At 37.9% G+C, this 21250-nt stretch overlaps 1 protein-coding gene across 2 annotated transcripts in view; it reads right to left on the minus strand.

The window, feature by feature from the left end:
- The window catches only part of RAB3C (RAB3C, member RAS oncogene family), a 273620-nt gene that overhangs the window by 246223 nt on the left and 6147 nt on the right, over positions 1-21250 (minus strand). For both annotated transcript variants that reach the window (XM_070586868.1, XM_070586867.1), the window contains exon 2: positions 3571-3798. In XM_070586868.1, the coding sequence (XP_070442969.1) occupies positions 3571-3798 (228 nt within the window). The remainder of the gene's footprint in view (positions 1-3570; positions 3799-21250) is intronic.

Here is a 21250-nt window from a genome sequence, read left to right on the forward strand (position 1 = left end):
CCTCAGTTCTTCGAGCTGTTCTAGCATATTACCAACCCTGAGGGGTGGGATTGTGGGACTTGCCAATTTATAGCCTGTAGGTCAGAAGTATAGGTGGCCCAGACTTGTAATTGGTGTTTGAAGTGAATGGGAGTGGGGACAGTCTTGTAGAACTGAGCTCTTTGTCTGTGGGATCTGTGCTAACTGCAGGCAGTTAGTGTCATAATTGAATTAAATTGTAGGAAACCCAGTTGGTGTCCACAGAGAAATGAAGAATTGCTTGGTCTGGAAAACCCACACATTTGGTGTCAGAAGTGTTATGAGTAGAAACAGTTCACAGTATAGGCTAAGATAATTGTGGACTCCTTCATGAATTAGTTACACATGAATATAAGTGCATAAAAATACTATAAGCCAGAAAAACCAGTTAATTGTTTGATTATTAAAATACAATGAGATGACAAACCATCAGTGCCAAATATATTCCCAAATAAATGATTTGTTGAAATCATTAAACAATGAGAACTGTACACAACTAAATATTTCTCAGTATACTTACGTTATAGCATAAAGCCAGGATCCCTAGAACTATGGTGGGAATGACTATACTCAGGCAGACCACCCCATTACTCCTTATCATGTCTTCCCCTGCATGCCTCAATTCATTGAAATGGTCAAACTCTTTCAAAAACATTTTCTTTAACACCCCAGGATACATGGTCTAAGATTGCCATCTTCACAAAAACACCACATATTCAAGAAGACTTCCTAATTAAGGCAGCATGGGGAAGGGAAACAAGCCCACGTATGAGAACATCATAGATCTAGCCGGGAAACAGCCATTCACCATGTACGATCCTGAACAAGCTATTTAACTTTTCTACCTTCACATCTCTTCAGTAAAATAGGGATAATAATAAATGCAAAATTGGGTAGTTATGGGAATTAGGATAAGGCATAGGTAACGCCTGGCATAGGTATCTGTTCAGTAAACGCTAGCTACATTTGTATAATATTTATACAAGTTTGTATTTGCTTGTAGAAGTATATAACTACTCCAGAGTATTAATTTCTTTTTTGAACTATACAAGCTCAATCAGTGCAAAATCTTTGTATAGTACTTCTTTTGATTGTTTCACAGTCCTCTAGACAAGTTGGTATACGGTAGTATAAAATTCATTGTCACACCCCTAGAATCATAGGTACATTAAGAGGTCCTGATGTCCCTAAAGAGGAAGAATTGAGATTTTTCAATTTCAAAGATAATAGTGGCCATCAGACTGTTGTTGTGACTGAGGAGAGGGCAAGGTGAAGCATTCCTGAGCGGCTGAGCCCTGAAGAGAGTGTGGGTGTCCACAGAATGGAAGGACGGAAGCCCTGGAGTGAGGTCCCAGGCTGCACTGGGGTGCGAAAAGAGTTGGAGATTTTGGAAAATTTGTGGATTATGGGAGATCAGAGACAATTTGAAGAGAATTAGATGTCAGAGGCTTTTGAGTGAAGTTATAGAAACTGAGAAGCACAAGGAGAGGCAGCTCAGAGATCTGAGCTGGCCTTTGGTTGGCTCAGAGAAGAGCTACGTTTATTCAGAAGTAAGACGTAGGCAGAAATAACTTAACTTCAATGCCCAAGAAAGGTTAATAAATTAGCCCTGGCCTGGTACTAGCATTGAGTGTTTTGAAGAAAATATTTTTTAAGTATAGAATACTTTATAATTCTCAAAAAAAAATTATATTACTTGAACCTGTTTTACATTAAGGACAGATGATTTTGTATCTCTACAAAGCAATTCTGTCAAAAACCTAGATTGAGAAGTTGCTAGAGATAATAGGATTGAATGAATACATCGTGTGGGTGTTTTACCTAAATGATCATGACAAACACCTTTAAACTTCTCTAAGATATAAGGCAAGGAAGACAAACACGCATCTATCAGCCAGAGGGATGATTGTTCTTTCATATTAGCAGAAAGAACACGGTCATAGAGTTGAGAGATATGTAGTTATCAAATTAATTTTAATTTTCAATTCAGCAAAGCCCCTGAGAGTTAAGGAACCCTTCTTAAGCCTTAATTTGAAAGTTATCTCAATATGACAGTTGGTTGCCTAAAGCTCAAAAGGAAGAGAATGAACCAGAACCCAAATGTGAAGTAAGGAACACAGCTCTGTCTGTCTCCATAAATCTAGCTGTGGGTTTAAGTACCTAAAGAGGGACCCTCCCAACAAAAACGGCTTTGGGGACTGGTGGAGCATTGAAGACCGCCTGCTTTTCCAAGTTCTTTCCTGAGTTCTAATTAGACTTGGAAGACTCCAGAGTTATAATAAGTAAAAAAGTAACAATCTACTGTAAGTTACCTAAGAGGATACGTGTCTGTGTATATACCAGAGTCTTAAAATTTTACTCCTAAGAGCCTCAGGATGGTTAAAGGTCTTTCAGTTCATCTAGATATTTTAATAAATGGCTCTTTTATTAAAAAAAAAAGTTTAAATGCTTTACTCTAGGGTTTGTCTTTCTTTCAACTTTCCATATTTGAGGAGGGAGGCTTATCTTGGTCCTACTGATCAACCCTGGCACCAGCGCCAGACGGTGGTCAATGTTGGAGCTGTCCCAAAAGAAGTAGAAACCTCACCTCTTGGGAAATGGCTGTTTATAGCTCAAATCAATGTGAGTGGCAGAGGTACAAATGAACAGGAAAAGGGAACCAAAACTAACTGTAAAAACATTTGGACCCATACATTATATGATGTACATAAAATGCTTACTATGTAATTATCTCTCGGTGTAACCAATTGTTTGGCTACTCCATCTCTTATATTACCTTGAACCTGTTACCAACACACATTTTTCTTCTGTTTTTCGCTTTCTGTTCTCCTAAATTTATCCCAACAATTTAGTTAAGGGATCTCTGATCTTCTGCAGGGGGTGGGAAGAGGCAGAAAGCTAGCCAAATGGTCTCAAAACTCACTGGAGAACCTTCTGCATAGAGGAAAGCCCTGTTTAAAATAAATATTTTGTTTCATTTGTTTTGTTTTGTTGACTGTATGGATAAACTTAACTCTTAGAGCGGAGAACACAAAGTCTGTGAAGTATAAATAGACCACATTCAAAGTTACATCTGGGGCTTTCTGAAGAGACTAAACCTAAGCTTTCTCTATATTTGGTTGTTTACCTTCTTTAAAAAGCCCAGGGCAGGCTGCTTCTTGTGACCTAAAAGGCTAGATCCACTTTGCCTATTTTGTGGATTATAAAAGTGGCATAGAAGGATTCAGAGACTTGCTCAAGGTCACACAGATCACAAACGGCAGAGCCAGACTTTTCATTGAGTGTTCCTTCTACCACCAACACAACAGATATTTGGATTTTCTATCTTCTGAAAGGTCTTAAGGAGCATCACTTGACAACAAGGCGTGATTCAGCCTCCATACCTTAAACATCACTCTACTGTCCTTGAAACAGAGTGTTCCACAGCAAAGAACCTAGAAATGGAGGCTTACAGACCCCCTGGGAACAGAACATGGCAGAAACCTTTTCCTTTACACATTTATATGTTCAATGCCCTAGACTGAAGCACACTGTTAGTTCAAAGTCACTTACCCAAATCTGAAGCTTGATTCTCTTTTCATTTTTGAATACGGTTTTTACTTTGAAATCGATTCCAACTGTGCTGACGAATGCAGAGGTAAAGGAGTCATCCGCATAACGGAACAGAAAAGATGTTTTCCCCACACTGCTGTTGCCAATGATGAGCAGTTTAAACATGTAGTCAAAATTCTGATCAGAGGAGTCTTTCTGGCCATACCTGGCATCTTGGGCAGAGGCCATCTGTGGTAAAAAACAGAAGAGGTGTGGATCAGTCTCCCATTTAATATGAAGCTAGCAGCATACTCAGTATTGGTCTTGCCAGAAACAGATGTCAGACCACTCAGGAGACAAGTTGAGAGTGTTCCCCAGTCTTCCTCTGATGCTGGTATCCATGGCAATAATTCCCTGCTGGAAGACAGAACGGCAAATCTTACAGCTCTTTCCAGCTGTGTTGGTGTTTGTCACTGCTCAGGATTCAGAACAATCAAAGACACCAAAGGAGACGTCTATAAGGGTAACTTGAAAAGCAAAGATATGAGGAACTGGCCAGGGCAGGTGGGCTCTAAAACTTTATAATTCCAGTCATGGAGATAGCAAAGTGGCTGAATAGCAGGGAATTTCTTACTGAATTATCCGAATTATTAGAGTCTTTCTTATTTTCTGTGGAGCACACACAAAGCTATCTCTATTTATTTATTAATACCACATTAAACCAACATCCTAACACAAATCACAGTCTTTTTCATATCAAAAATAATGATGATGGCAAATATATATGGTTCAAACAATGTGACAGGAACTGTTAACTCTCACACAACCTATGAGGTGGGTACCTTTATTATTTCCATATTAAAAGGAGAAAATTGAGGCTCAGAGATATTAAGTAACATGCTCAATTTCACACAGGTGCTAAGTAGTAAGGCAGGATTCAAATCAGGCAGTGTTGTGTCAGGGCTCATGTTCTTAACCTCCACGCTCTTTCCCAAAGACCAGGGGAATACATGCATGTGCACTACAAAACAATGTGGAAAATCTTCATTGTGAGATGCAGCATTGAAGAATCTAACGGGTTCAAACCTTGGCTCCACCATTTACTGTGTGGCCTTGGGTTTATTATTTTAAACTGGTGTGCCTTGGTTTCCTCTCTTACACAAAATGAAAAAAATTATCTAACTTGGAACACGTGTGAAAATAATAGATGATATATCTGTAAAGCATATATGGAAAGCACCCAGCAGAGAATCAAGACTGATCTCTATTATTATTATAAATGCTTTGACTTTTTCCTCATCTTTTTTGATGATCATCTTAATATCTATAAAAATGATGCTGCATTACTTCTAAGTACCATTTGACTCCATATAGAAAAGAGGCATTTAGAATGGTGAATGCCACTGATTGGTGCATTTACTTATCAGCTTTTCTGATGCTATGATTTCTTTGGCAATTGTTGTGCTTGTCCAATACAGTAGCCACTAGTCACATATGCATATTTATATTTAAATTAAAATTAAATTAAATTAAAAACTCAGTTCCTCAGTCACGCTAGCCACATTTCAAGTGCACAATAGCCTCATGTGGCTTGTGGCTAGTGCCTACTGTATTGGACAGTGCAAGTAGACAGCATTGTCATCACTGCAGAAAGTTCTATTAGACAGTGCTAGACCAGACAGTCTTTTTTCATTTCCCACAAAATCTGATTAATAATTATATCTTTCTCTTGGGGAGATGGCAACGAGAAGCCCCAGAAGATAGCAGAATGCTAGAAACAGTCAGTAGTACTCAGCCTCGTCTAAGGTAACATCAGTTGTTGAAATCACGTGTAGGGGTGTGTGTATGTGTGTGTGTGTGTATGTTTACAGACAACTGAGGGAAAGGGAAAAAGGGAGATGATGAGATAACATTTTCCATTACTACAAATACTTTCAGTAAGAAAAGATAATTATATGTACACGAATAAGGACAAAAAGAAAATCTGTATATATTATGAAATTTACAGGCAATAAAAATTCTGATTGCATTTCAACTTTCTTGTTAAATATAAGCTTAAGCATTTCTCTCTCTTTTTTTTTTGTTTTGCTGAGGAAGACTCACCCTGAGGTAACATGTGTGCCAATCTTCCTCTACTTTGCATGTGGGTCGCATGGCTACTGACAAGTGGTGTAGGTCTGCACCTGGGAATGGAACCCGGGCTGGCGAAGAGGAATGCGCTGAACTTAACCACCAGGCCACAGGGCCGGCCCTAAGCATTTCCCTTTCTAAGTCATGTAACCATACGTAACCATGTAACCACACTGATATCTTTCAGTAATTATAACTTATAATGAGTGTTTGCCAGTGGGCAAAACCAGGCCCCTAAAACAGGCAGATATCATCATTTTCATTTCTGGCCCAGGAGTCTACACACCAAGGTAAACCTCCCCCAAGACAAGCAGCCAACCAAGGATAACAATAGGGTTATAATTCTTGACTACCATTTTGAACAACGAAGTCTTGCTGATGACTTCTGACGAACCAGAAAGCCAGGTAACTGTTTGTTTGGCACTCCCATTCCTGCAGACTTAGTCCTTTCACCAATTAATAATCCCCTCTTCAGGATGTGCTAAGTTCATCCAGGCCTGAAGATGGCCTTTGTTAGGAAGATCTTTTTTACCATCTTTTATACGAATCAGCCCAGATCCTAGGTTCTGGATTAAGAATGTTCAGCTAAGCCACAATCAAAAAATAGACACCACAAATTTCCTAGAGATACGCACTTACTCAGCCTACCATATATTGCACCCCATTACCCTAAAGTGATATTCCAACTGAGTCCTGTGGATCTCTAGGTTGCCACAAAAGAAAAATGTGATAAGGACAGCTGCTATCAATCCCAAATCATATTCCAAAATTAGACTGATTCCCAAACCTGCAGAAATACAGACATCATTAATATAAAGACTTTTTCAATATAATTGTGGAGACTTAGATGGAGAAAACCATACTGGGATTTTCTCCAGTAAGAGAAATTGAAAATCTTTGCAACAAAGAAAGTGGTGGGAGCACAGAGGGTGTCTAGGATGGGGAGGACGAAGCTGCTGGATACGTGTTTCAGGGCCTCTAAAGGATTAATTGGAAGAGTTTCTTATCCCATAATCTTGAAGATGATTTTTTTTACTATTGCCTGATTTATATCCCCAATAAGATTCACAGAAAGCAAAAAGATGTGCATTGGAAATGTATACGTGTTTTATTAAACTTTAGAATAATGAAATAAATCTTGGCTCCAAGAATGGAGAAAGAGACTGCCCTAATCTTGCTGAGGATGAAAATGAAGCAATTTGACAGTATATGAATGTCAAATGGACTTATAGACAGTCATTACGTAAATTTACTGATACCTCTAAATACCAAGTCATGTGAACATTTAAAAAATTTTCATGGGAAAATATAGCTGAAATTTGAAAACATGAGTTACTCCCAGAGAGTAAACTGGAGTTCATAAAAGATGTATAAAAGATAACTCTTTAAATTGCACTAATCTTGAATTAATTTTTTAAAGGAAAGAATCATAGAGTTGGAAAGAATCTTCAGGGTAGTCTTAACTTCCCACTCCTCCTGAGAGTCCCTTTTGCAGGCATCTCAGCATTTCAGCCCTTCACACTGAGTGACAGGAAGTTCACCAGGCTGTGAGCAGCCTATTTCACTGCTAAACAAATGCAATTGCTATAAATTTCTTTCTTAGATGTGAGTTAAAATGTACTTCCCTGTAGCTTCTGCCCATGTGTTCTAGATTCTGCCTCATGCATCGAGAGAGTTGATTGCTCTCCCATCTGAAAGACCTTCAGGTATCTGAAGGAACCAATCATGGCTTCAACAGCTGTCTCTCCTCCTGCTCGGATGATGCCAACTGCGCTAGCCCCTCTCCCCGCACAGGACATGTCTGAAAAATTCCACACGTCCTGCTAGGTTAAAATGGACATCTCTCCAGATGTCCAAGTCCCATGAGTGGCTCCTACAATTGGTTGCAATATTCCAAATATTTATCTCATCAGGGCAGAGTAAAATAAGGCCATTATATCCTGTCACTTTTCACTTAGTAAAGTCTCCTCGAATGTTCAGCACTTTCTTCCCCACTGACTGTTATAAACATAGGTCTCCCAAATCCCTATGTTATACTTGTGCAATTTATTTTTTAATGGAAGCGTCAACCTTTATATGTACCCTATTACATTTCCTTCTCTTTGCCTTGATTTACAATTGGATTCTGATCTGATAATTTTATGTCCTTTCATCAAAAATGTTAGATTTGTATCATTCCTGAGTTTGATCAGTACACATTTTATATATTCATTTAAGACCCTGATAAAACTGCTAATCAGTTTGTGGACAAATAACAAGGAACTTTCTGCCCTGTTGAATATATAGATCTATGGATGAGACTGCTACAATGTGTCGTTAAGGAATTCAGCAAGTTTGAAGCAAATCCTTGACTTCTGGGAGTTAGTGCCTTGGAAAGCCACTGTGCTGCCCCTCTTGGTGTGCCTTGGTTAAATAGCAGGTGGATGTAACATGGATTTAGCTGAGTGAAATTAAGATAAACCTATCGAAAAACAAGGACCCCTCTACTTTAGCTTCCTCTCTATTACCCCTAATTTCATCTTTAAAATAAGTATAATGACTTTGGGTTTCCTGTCCAGTATGTAAGGAGCTTGGAAGTTGTCACTCCCATCCTCACACAAGAAATGCTCAATTTAATATTTCTTTAAAGTAAATACAGATCTCACCATGTCTCTCTGTGAACTCCCAACACAATACTGGCTGATTTGGGAAGCACCCAACCAGGAAAACAGGAACAATGCTGGTAGGTATTGACATTTAAAATATTCATAAACTCAATTCCAAAAGAGTCCCTAGTTGCAATTATTTTTTATTTCAATTCTACTTTCTCCAGAAGTTCTGTTGACTAGGGACTAAACAGATTATCTCCGAGTAATACATGTAACCACAGCCTACTTCAAAATTTTTGACATTTGTTTTTCAAAATAAATGGGAAAAGCAGATTATTTTCAGGGATTCCCTTTGGCATTTAAGAATCTAAACTATGCTAAGCCATTTCGTGGCTCTGATGAGAAAGACAAAAACAAGTCACTTTAAGTGTCCTATGTTCTGGCTACTACAACTGATAGCATCCTGAAGGTCCGTGGGGGGATGAAGGAGGGTAAGTTACCCAGAAGAGCAAATGCAATTCTTTGAAGTCGGAGGGTGAAAGCAAGGATGGGACATACGCATTGGAAGTGTAGAAATACGTAAAGTAGTTTCAAATCTCAATCATTGTTACCTGGGGGAAAAGAAAAGAACAAAATAATAAAAAAGAATTATTCCTGAGAGCTCCAAAGTAAAGACTAAAATTTTAAAACCAAGAAGGAAAATATTAAAAGTTAGAATTTCCCAACACCTGCTCTCTGGCCCCCGGGTGCTGTTTCCCGGTGAAGGTCCTCCTCTGGGCAGTTTGCTGCCTCCCTATTTGTCTGTCAGAGTGGATTAGAATTGTGCTGCTCTTTGCAGTCTCCAGCCAGCAGTTTCTCCACGTGTCTGCTACTGTTTGCTCCGGCAAGAGCCAGTTGAGAAGCAATAAAACACTCCTGTGTCACTGAGGACACATCACCGTCGAACCGAGAGGATGCTGTCCAAGGAACCGGAAGCAGCCAAGGCTCTAGAAGACTTATACTCTAACCCCAGCTTCTCAAGTAAAGGGCCTGGAAAAGTGGGCAGCCCTTGGAAATCATCGCCGTCCCTTCTGTTTCTGCTATCAAGGAATGAATTCTATTTCATGAGACTCACAGGAGAATGTATATGATGGTATGCCAACTTATGGCAATGCTTCCACGATGCAAATCACTATATAGGTTTTAAAGGTATCCCTCAAGCTAAATTTCCCAGTCCTCCTTCTAGCTGATCTCTGGATTGCTATCTCACGCGTAGCTTCTTTAGCAGATGTGGGCAACTCTCAGCTTATGCACAGGAAAATGGTAAAATAACTGTAATGGCAGCTCTTACAGGCGTGGTACTACGTGCTTTACATAGTCATCATACCTAATCCCTTCACTGTCCCAAGATGTCACTATCTGTTAGTACCCCCACGTTTGCAGTGTATTTCAAAACGGCTACTTTCCACTTCCCCCGCCAGAAGCATGAGGGGATTTCCCCCCAGCCTTCACTGTGAGAACTTGACAGGGCTCCTGATGGTAATGTTCATAAAAGTCGCCCCCCCAAAAAAACACTGGCACCCCTGTGGTTTTTATCGCTTAGACTTGTCCACACTAACCCTCCAGCAATTCATCAATTACAGTTGAGGTTTTCCTACCCCACTACTGGTTCCCGTGGGGGTTTCTATTTGAGGAAGTTGTGATTCTCTGTATCTGCCTGTCTCTTCAGAGGGCGGCAGTTTTCTCTATGACCTCAATTCTCTAAAGAATCTAAGAATAGTTGTTAATATTCACTTTGTTCAGCTTTTTTCTTGTGTGAGGATGGGAGAGACAACCTCCAAGCTCCCTATGTACTGGATGGGGAACCCGAAGTTATTGTCCCTATTTGCAATTAAGGGTATTTGAGAGGAAGCTAAAGTGGAGGGTCCTTGTGTTTCAATAGGTCATCTTGATTTCTCTCAGCCTGGGTACTGAGCCCTCATTACTTGGACCAAATGTGTTCTTGAAGTGTTACGAACATGCGGGCTCAGCCAGTTCACTCTTCCCTTCACCAAACTGACGAGCTTCAAACTTCAATCACAGAGGAGAATATCGGAAGAGGTAAGGGTGCTTGTTCTCTTTGCTTCAAGAAAAAATTCCTTTGTTGAAGAGAGGTGTGACCTAAACTTGATCTATTTTAAAATTCATTATAATGCTTTTTGAATATCATTTGAAATCTATAGATATATATTGCTAATGTCAAGAAAAAGGAAATGCTTATCAAACCATGTAAAAACGGTTCCTATTAGTATCAAACACCCGTGTTCTCAGGCCTCACTCTGGCTCATTCCTGCTATGGTTACAGAGGATTTCCAGAGGGGCAGAGAGCCTGTGTGGGGGCTGCGCAGCAGCAGGTGAAAGGGGACACCCAGACCACAGAGAGAAGAATGTAAGCAAAGTCTGCTGGGAAGGGAACCACAGTGGCTGGGATTGCTCTCTGGACTCCAACGCTGCAATCCTGACAGCTGCAATGAAGCAGAGCCCTGGTCCCAGCAGCTTCTGCACATCCTCACAAATGTGGAAGGCAGGTGGTCACTAGTGCAGTCCTGGGATGCTGGTGAGTATCCAGCTACTGGCAATCCATGCCTTCTAAATCACAGCATGAGAAGAGGTAGAAAAACATCATTGTACTTCTCTTCTAGGAGTTCTGAAATTACGTGCATGCACACACATCTGTGAAAAAGAGCATTCTACATCCTTGATGTGATACGAATATGGGCAAAAAGCACACACTCTATGGTCAGGCTGCCTGAGGGGGAATCCTAGGTCTGCTGCTTGTGTAAACTAGGACAAGATTTTTGCTTTGTTTTGATCCATTCTAAGCTGCAATTTCCTTGTCTATAAAATAAGAATAGTAGTGAAATCATCCAAGTAAAATTGTTGCCATGGGTTAAGTCCTTGATTAAAGCTTCCTTCATCATCTTTGTCATTCCTCTTGTTGCAGTGGAATGATACACAAGCCATTCACTTTCTTTCTTCCTCAACTCCCAGTGATGCTACTCTGTGAAATGGAAATGGTCAATTTTATAGAATATGCTTCCTCTCATTTCCTAAGCTTAGAGGGAAAGAGGTTTTGACATCCAACACTTCCACTCTGTAGAGTTTCATAATTACTAAAATAAACACCTTACAATTAATTACACTCTCATTTCAAATGTGAAGAGATGGAAAAAAAGAGTATTCATCAAAATACCCCTCAGGATAGAAGCTGAGACCCTGAGAGACCTGTGTGTAGATACAAATGTTCTGTGGTCTGGAGAGGCTGTGGTGAGAAGAATGTGGCCAACAGCCATATACCCCATGGTGTGACCTGTCCTATGACACTGCCTGTTACCCAGTAACTTCTGGAGAGTTACTAAACTCATGAAACTTACAGGTATGAGTGGACTTTTGCAGAAACTAAAAGAAGACTAAGTTTAATGCCTGGATTAATTTTTGTTGTTAGTGCCATCAAGTAGATTCCAACTCCCAGCGACTCTGTGTACAGCAGAGAAGAATCCCGTCCACTCTGTTTGTGCCATCTTCTCACCTTCCAGTGCTATATCAGACAATGCTCCACTGCTATTCACAGAGTTTTCATGGCCAGTGTTTTCAGAAGCGGGTGACCAGGTCCTTCTTCCTAGTCTGTCTTAGTCTGGAAGCTCTGCTGACACTGTCCACCATGGGTGACCCTCCTGGTATTTGAAATAATGGTGGCATAGCTTTCAGCATCACAGCAACACGCAGCCATCACAGTATGACAACCAACAGACAGGTGGTGTGGTTCCCTGATTGGGAAACGAACCCAGGCCACAGAGGCAAGAGCGCTGAATCTTAACTACTAGACCACCAGGGCTGGCTGTCCGGACTAATAAGGGGGCAGAATCCAAGTAATGCATGGTAAGAAAACCATGAGAAAGAAAGCTCCAAAAATTCACCGTAATTATGGGGAAACTGTCCTCTTATATGACCTTGGGGTTGGTTTTAGGTGAAGTTTAACCTAATTACTGATACTGAATTTGGTAAATCATCAAAGTCCATAGTATCATTAGAGACAACAATATTTTATTATAAACCTCGAAGCCGCTAAGAGACTAGATCTTAATTATTCCCACCAGATAAAAGAAATTATAATTATGTGACATGATAGAGGTCTTAGCTAAAACTACAGTGGTAATCATATTGCAATTTATAAATGTATGAAATCAACATGTGGTACATCTTAAGCTTACAAAATATTATATGTCAATTATATCTCAATAAAAATAAATTTTTAGAAAAGTCCATAATGTCATTAATGTGAGAAATCATTAAGAATCTTCCTATATACATGTAAAATAGTATATATTCATATATATAAAATATATATAAATATATATAAATGGTATCTTGCATACATGGTGGTTAGCTCCATATTTTCCCAAAACCTCTCTAAATTAACAGCAAAGGGTTTTTTTACAAAAGCAAAATTCCATAAAGACAAAGAGAAGTAGGGAAGAGAGGTAAACAAGGCTTGGGATTTGGAAGTGAGTGACTGGAGGAAGGGGAATCCTAGGCCTCGGAGGGAAATCTGCGAGAACCCTTACCCTGCACAGCCTGGAACCACCTTGGGATTGGAGATGCCAGGTGGCTTGATTACAGGCTGTGGCTGGAGTGACCAACCCTCCTGGTTTGTCCGGGATTGAGGGTTTTGTGGGAAACAGCAGAACATTCAGTGCTAAAACTAGGATGGCAGGACTTTAAGTGTTGAAATCAGCAAGCTGGGATGGACGGTCCCTCTGGGTGTGGCTAGGACGTGCAAACAGGAGGATGGGCTGAAAGCACAAGTCCTATATCCCTGACTGAGCCCACGTAGCTGAGCAACCATCTTCCCCATATACAGCTTTTTAAAACAAAATTAACTTTAAAATATAAAAAAATCAAACATTCTTGACATTCACACTTCCTATATTCAGATGTCAATTTATAAAAATGAAAAGGCCTCTCTCTTAGCAACAAAATGTGAAGAATCCCTTCAAACTTTTCTCGTGGATATGGATAAAATATATATAATCTTTCTCCTCATTTCTTGGTAGCAAGAAATACCAGGTACTGTGTTCTCAAATACATGCTCTCTCTCATTGGATACATTTTTATTCAGGAATATAAAACTAAATCCTCATAGGGTAAGCTAGATCCAAGATTTCCAAACCTGGGGAACTCCACCTGATTTCTGCAGAATTAGAATATTCAAAGTGGGGTCAGGTATCTGTAATTTTTAAAGCTCCCATGTGATTCTTTTAATCAACCAGGTTTGGAATTCATTGGATTAACAAATGACCACATGGAAGCCAGGGCAGGTGTACATTGTCCAGGCCTCAGGGATATATCTTAGAGGAGACTGAGGAATCTGACATTTAGGACGAGATCCATGGGATGTAGAAATGGTGTCCTGGCACTCTCTACGAGCTGCTGTCTTCACCAGACACCCTTCTGCCAATAGTGACAGCAGATTTCATCACTAGAATGTTGACTCTGCAGAGAGGGTCTATACCCTAGAGTGCCCAGGCTGCCCAGACAAGCTGAATTCTGAGAAATGTGTTCATTATCTCTGTCCTGGTAAGAGCCAGAACCTTCTGAGGGCCGGTGATGTAACTCACTGTGAGCTCCCCGTCAGACTTCGAGGAGGCAGGACCTAGTAAGAAGCAGTAATGGTGTTCTCAGAGCAGAGGCAGCTCTGTTCTGCTCAGCTCTGTGGAAGATGGCCTTGACTGTCTCCATCAGCCATGTTTTTAAATAATACACAATTGGACGTCACTTCTCCTCACTCTGTAAGAAAGCACCCGATGGCTACAGGAGGCCAGTGTCCAAATTGAAACCACAAAATGAAAAATAGATCTCTTGCGAGAATATCTCTTCCTGAGAAGAAAATAAAAATTAAACAGAACAGTCATACCCAGTACTATGAGGCATAAGGAAAAATCTCTCTTAAAAATACTTAGTAAAATACTCTAAAAATTCCCACTGGGGAAAAGAAAACCTAAATTTTCATATAAATGTGTGTGTTTCCCAAGTTTTCATTATTAAACTTTTTTTAAAAGAGTAAACATTTAAAAAATATTAAATATTATTTTGAAATATTCAAGCCCTTGAAAAACGCCTCCAGTGATTTGCTATAAAGATTCCTTCCAACTCTTGACATTTCTTTTCCCTGATTCCACTCATCAAGGCAGGTCCACACACTTACGAGATAGAGGGAATGAATATGTGGACCATTCTTGAGGAACCTGGGGGGTTAGCAGTCTAGGTATTTGCATTTCCAGATTGCACAGATCCACCAGTTAGAATGACTTACAGAGCCACTTCTCTAGATACAATCATCCCTGATTTTCATTCAAAAGCTACTGCTACTATTTATTACAAAGAACAAGCCCGCCCATGCACACTTATAAAAGAACGCTCACATCCACAGGTGTGTTGCGTTTCCCTTGTTGCTTTTCATCAGTTCTACCACTCAGACAGGTGTTCAGTGCATCAACCATTCAAAAGAAAAGCCGACTTTTATTGCTAACGCCATAGATGAGTGTCACATGAGAGTCATTTTGGCTAATTGGTACTTAACATGTTCTTTCTTCAAGCTCTTTAAGGCTCCTCAAGCTATGGCCATTTGAACAGAAATTATTTGTCAGTGTTGGCTTGCAAGTTTCTCTAGTTGCTGACTCAGACATACATCTGAGGCCCTGGATGACAAACAAGTAACAGCCTTCGTGGGCTAAAGTTAAATCACAGGCAGGCAGACTAATGATGACAGGCTCAATGCCTCATCTCTTAAAGCAACATTGTGATTTGGGTCCCAGATCATAAAAAGCTGAGATTATAGGAGCAAAGTGACTATGGTTCCAGGCTTTTCTCAGTTTGGAGGCCAAGTAGGCACACAATGAGACTCTTTTAGGCTTGCTTGACCTAAATTCCTAATACTAGACCCAAATTGATCAGCTTACTGGAGAGAGCATCAGGGAACTCAATTGACCCTGTCTTTTTACCCTTCACTAGGTCACTGAAGACCTAGAACATTCCCCCTTATGGTTCCATCATTTAGTGGACAGAAAAATATTTCATGACCCCAATAAAACTGATATAACTCTTCAAACTAATCTGAAACACATTGGTGCTAGAAAAGGCGTTTTGTTTCTGCAGAGTTGAAGCTGTTAAGGTATATATTAGCAAAAAAAGAAATTGTTAAAATTATTTTACTTTTACAAATTTGTACCTTGTCCAACTTTTTGAAAGTGTCATGAAGCCCACAATTTTATTTGAAAAACACAAAGAAAAAACATAGCATTACAAAAACAATGATGATAGAAATATAATTAAGTGAAAGAAATTAAAATGTAAACATAAATATTTTTCCCTAGAAATCTATAAAGAATAATCAAAGCACTAATACTATTATTTACATTTCTATATCACCTTTTCTATAAGAAGCTCATTGTCCTGTCTTGGTTCCACACAATACCGTAAATGAATCTTATTAAACTCTTCCAATACTCAAATATCTCAACCCAAGAGTGCATCTCTCTTCACTTGACAACATAACATGCTGCCAGTGTAAAAGAATCCAACATGGAGCCTAAAAAGAAAAGTACAATAACTGAAATGAACAATTCCTTGATGGGCTTGACAAAAGGCTGCAAAGAGCAGAAGAAATAGTCAATCTCAACAGATATTGTTGAGATTATCAACAGATTAATGATTTGAGATTATCAAAAGATTAATCAACAGAAATTGTACAACTGACAATGAGAAAGAAAAAATAAAGAAAAATGAGCAGAGCCTCAGTGATTTGTGAAACAATACCTGAAGTCCAACATACATGCAATTGGAGTCTCAGAAGGAAAAAGAAGGGGATAATGGGATGAGAAAACATTTGAAGATATTATGGCTAAATGTTTTTCAAATTTGGTGAAAAACAAAAACTTTCATATCTTAGAGGCTCTTTCAAACCCTAAGCTGACAAGATATAAAGGAAACTACATCTAGGCATACCATAGTCAAACTGTTTAAATTCAAAGTTAAATAGAAAATCTTGAAAACAGAGAAAAGGTGACATATTATATATAAGGGTACAATAATATGAAGAGTGGCTGACTTCACATCATAATGGAGGTCAGCAGACAATGAAACAAAGTACTGAAAGAAAAAATCAACAAAAAATTTTATATGCAGCAAAACTAACATTCAGAAATGAAGGGAAAATAAAAAATACTATCAAATAAACAAAACCTGAGAAAATTTGTTGCCAGCGTATCTAGTCTACAGAAAATGCTAAAGGAAGTTGTTCAGGCTGAAGGAAAATGACACCATATTTACAGGCAGAGCACCAAAAATGGCAAATAAGTGGTGGGTGAACATAAAAAAATATATATGTTTTTCTTTCTTCTCTTAACTAAAAAAATAAATATGATTGTGTAAAGCTAAAATTATAAAACTGTATTGGGGGTTTATAACAAATATAGATGTAACATATGACAAGACAACAATTTCACCAAAGATGAGGTAAATGAAATTATTGGGAAGTTACTATGTTTTATGTGACATAATACAAAATTAAGTGACTATACAACAAGTTGAAAATGCATATTATAACCTTTGGAATAAACACTAAAAAATGCAAAGAATGTTAAGAAGCCAACAGAAGAATTAAAATGAAATATTTAAAAGTATTTAATTAAGCAAAAGAAGGCAGGAAAGAAAAAACAGAGAAACGAAAAAACCCAGATAAGATAAATAAAAAACAAACAGCAAAAAGGTAGTTTTAAATACAACTATATCGATAACTGCAACTCATGAAAACTCCAATCTAAAGGCAGAGATTTTCCAAACTGGATAAAATGCAAGGCCCAACTGTTTTCTGACCGCAAGATTCACACTTTAATATAAAGACACATATAAGTTGAAAGTAAAAATATGAATATATATACATATATATTATATATATACTATAAAAAGACTATAAAGCAAAAGTGTCTGTACTAATATCAAACTAAATAGACTTTAAAACAAGGCATATTGCCAAAGATAAAAAGAGACATTTCATAAAAATTAAAAGGAAAAGTTTTCAGGAAGACACAACAATTTCAAATGTGTGTGTACCTAATAAAGAAGTTCAAAATATATGGAGCAAAACTGAAAGACCTAAAAGAAATAGATATAAGTGGATAATCATAGTTGTATATTTTAAAAGCTTTTTCTCAGTAATTGATAGAATAATCACAGCAAAAATCTATAAGGATGTAGATGATCTTAGCAACACCATACAACACCATGACCTAATTAACATTTACAGATGACTACACCTCACAACTGCAGTATGCAGCAGGCACAGTACACATGGAATGTTCACGAACATAGACCACATGCTGGCCTAAAAACAAGTGTAAAAAAACTTTCAGAAGATTGAAATCTCAAAGAATATGTTCCCTGGTTGCAATAAAATTTAATTAGACATCAATATCAATAAAATATCTAGAAACTCCCTAGGTATTTGGAAATTAAACAACAGGCTTCTAAACCCACTGATTAAAGAAAATATCACAAGGAAATGAGTAAATAGTTTGAAGTAAAATATAATGCAAGTACTATACTCACAAATTTGTGGGAGTCAACTAAAGTAGTACTTAAAGTACTTTACCATTTTTTTTTTAAGATTGGCCCTGGGCTAACATCTGTTGTCAGTCTTTTTTTCTTCTTCTTTTTCTTCTCCTCAAAGCCCCCCAGTACATAGTTGTATATTCTAGCCCTAGGCCCCTCTGGTTGTGCTATGTGGGATGCTGCCTCAGCATGGCCTGATGAGTGGTGCTATATCCATGCCCAGGATCCAAACTGGTCAAACCCTGGGCCACTGAAGTGGAGCACGTGAGCTTAACCACTCGGCCATGGGGCTGGCCCCATACTTTATCATTTTAAATGCTTATGTTTATTAGAAAAAAAGTATATAAACTCAGTCATCATAATTTCTACTCTAAGAAGCTTGAAAAAGAAAGGTTCTACTAAAGTATAAAGACTGCGGTTATTTTTAAAAGGCCCAAATCAATAAAATACAAAATAAACAACAGAATAGTTAACAAAAGCAAAACTTGGTTATTTGAAGACATTAATAATATTGATAAACATCTAGTAAGACTGGAGAGACAGAGAACTCTCAAATTGTCAATAATAGGAATGAAAGAGAGGATATCATTACAGATCCCAGAGAAATTAAAGGATAATAAAAAGATTTTGAACAACTTTAGATTTAAAAAAGGAAGTGAAAAACATAATTTACCAAAACAAATCCAAGATGAAACAGAAAATTTTATATATGCATAATTAGCTTTCTATTGCTGCCACAATGGATGTTTAAAACAACACCCAATTGTTATTTATTGAATCAGAAGTCTGGACACAGTGTGACTCAACTGGGTCCTCTACTCACTCTGCTCAGGGCTTACTTAAGATCAAAATCAATGTGTCAGCTGGGCTGGGTTTCTACCTTGAGACTCTGGGGAATATTCCATTTCCAAGCTTTCAGGTTATTGGAAGAATTTAGTTGCTTGTGGTTGTAGGACTGAGATCCCTATTTCGTTGACATATAGCCTTCTTCATCTTCAAGCAAATCATCCTCATGCTTTAAATCTTTGACCTCCCCTTCCCCACATCTCTGACTCCAGCAAGAGAAAGCTCTCTGCTTTTAAGGGCTCACGTGATTAGATTGGACCCACCTGAGAATACAGGTTACTCTCCCTAAAGTCTAGAACATTAACTACACCTGCAAAGTCCTTTTTGTAACATAATTTACTCACATGTTCCAGGGATTAGGCCATAAACATCTTTAGGGGGACTATCCTGCTATTCACAATATACTAAAGGGAGATAGATGGATGGGTGAATGGATAGATAGATAGACAGACAGACAGAAAGAATAGACAGTTGGATAATAGATAGATAGAGATATTTGTATACCAAAAAAGTTGAATTTGTTAAAAAAAATTTCCACAAAGTAAACTTCAAGCTCCAATGCCTTCATTGATGAACTCTATCAAACACTTTAAGGATCATAATATATCAATCTTACACACCAAACTCATTCAGAAAGCAGAGAGCTGAAAGCAGAAGTTTCTCATCTTCTTTATAAGGCCTGCACAACTCCAGTATTATAACTTCATAAAGGCGTTAAAAGAAAATCATGACCAGTATCCATAATGAAGTTAAATGCAAAAATCCTCAACAAAATATAATCCAACTGAATCTAGCAATACATAGAAATGACAATATATCATGAGTAACTGGGGTTTATCAAAGGAATGCCAGATTAACTCAGAAATCAATCAATGTAATCCAACAGAATAAAGGAGATAAACCAAGTGATCACCCCAATAGATGCAGAAAAGTATTTGACAAAACTCAGCACTCATTTGTGTTAAAAACAAAACTTTCAGCAAACTAGGAATCAAAAGAAATTTCCTCAGTAAGATAAGGGTGTCTACACCAAAAACAAGAACAGCGAAATAGCTACAGCTAACCTCATATTAGTGGTGAAAGATGGAAAGCTTTCCCCCTAAGATTAGGAGCAAGATAACGATTTCTGCTCATCGCTTCTCCTCAACACTCTCAACACTGTACCTGATGTCCTATCCTGTAGAATAAAATATAGAAATAAAAAGGGAGGTCATTGGAAAGGAAGAGTTAAACTGCCTCTATTTGCAAGCGATATGATTGTTTATGTAGAAATTCTTAAGGAATCTAAAAAACCCTACTAGAAATAATAAGTAAATGTAACAAGGTCTCAGGACAGAGTTGAGACAAAGAGATCAAAGGAATTGTAGAGTCTTATATAGATTCCACCTCTAATTAATAAACTAGATTTCATCAAAATCAAAAAATTCTCGTCAAAAGACACTAGTAAGAGTAGGAGTAGTCAAGCCACAGACTTGCAGAGAATATTTTAAAATATATTTAAAGAGCTATTTTCAAAATTATAAAAAGGTCTCCTGCAACTAAACAATAAAAAGACAACCGTCAATAACAGACAGGAGACTAACCAGACACTTCACAAAGGAAGATATACAAATGGCCAGTAAAGATATGAAAGTATGCTAAACATCACCTGTTATAAGGAAAATTCAAATTCAAATCACAATGAGATACCACACAACACCCATGAAAGTAGCCAAAATTAAAAAGACCACTTTAATGGCCATAATTAAAAAGGCAATACGTTGTCGAGGATATGGAGCCACTGGAACCTCATACATTGCTGGTGAGAATGTAAAATGGCACTGCCACTTTGGCTAAAGATTTGACTATTTCTTATAAAGCTAAACATACACTTAACCTTTACGCCAGCAATTCTATTTCTAGGTATTTACCCAAGAGAAATGAAAACATATTATTATAAAAAGACCAAAATGATAATATTTATAGCTTTCATCATAATAGCCTCAAACTAAAAATTACCTCAAAGTCCATAAATAGGAGAATGGATTTAAAAAGTATGGTAGATTGATACAACAGTATAATATTCATGAATAAAACAGAATGGTTTATTGATACATGCAACAACATGAATGAATCCCATATACATTACACCAAGCAAAATAAGCCAGAGTACATAGCGCATGTTCTACGGTATGTTCATGTTGTATGTTTTACAGACCTACATGAAGTTTTAGAATAAATAGAACTGATTTATGATGAAAAAAAGTCAAGACTTTATTGTGTTGGTGGATTAACTGGAAAAAGAACATGAATGATGGAACATTTGGGATTGATTGGAAATGTTCTATATCTTCATAGTGCCATGTTTTATACAGGTGTATCCATTTATCAAAATTCATCAAATCGTTCACTTAAGATTTGTGCATTTCATGTATACAAATATCTCAAAAAACTGTAAATAAATAAATAAAAAATACTAAAAATCTATATAATTACAAATAAAACTGAAAGATTTAATCCTCACAGGTCAT

This window comes from Equus przewalskii, chromosome 20 (genome assembly GCF_037783145.1).
Source record: "Equus przewalskii isolate Varuska chromosome 20, EquPr2, whole genome shotgun sequence".
Lineage (NCBI taxonomy): Eukaryota > Metazoa > Chordata > Mammalia > Perissodactyla > Equidae > Equus > Equus przewalskii.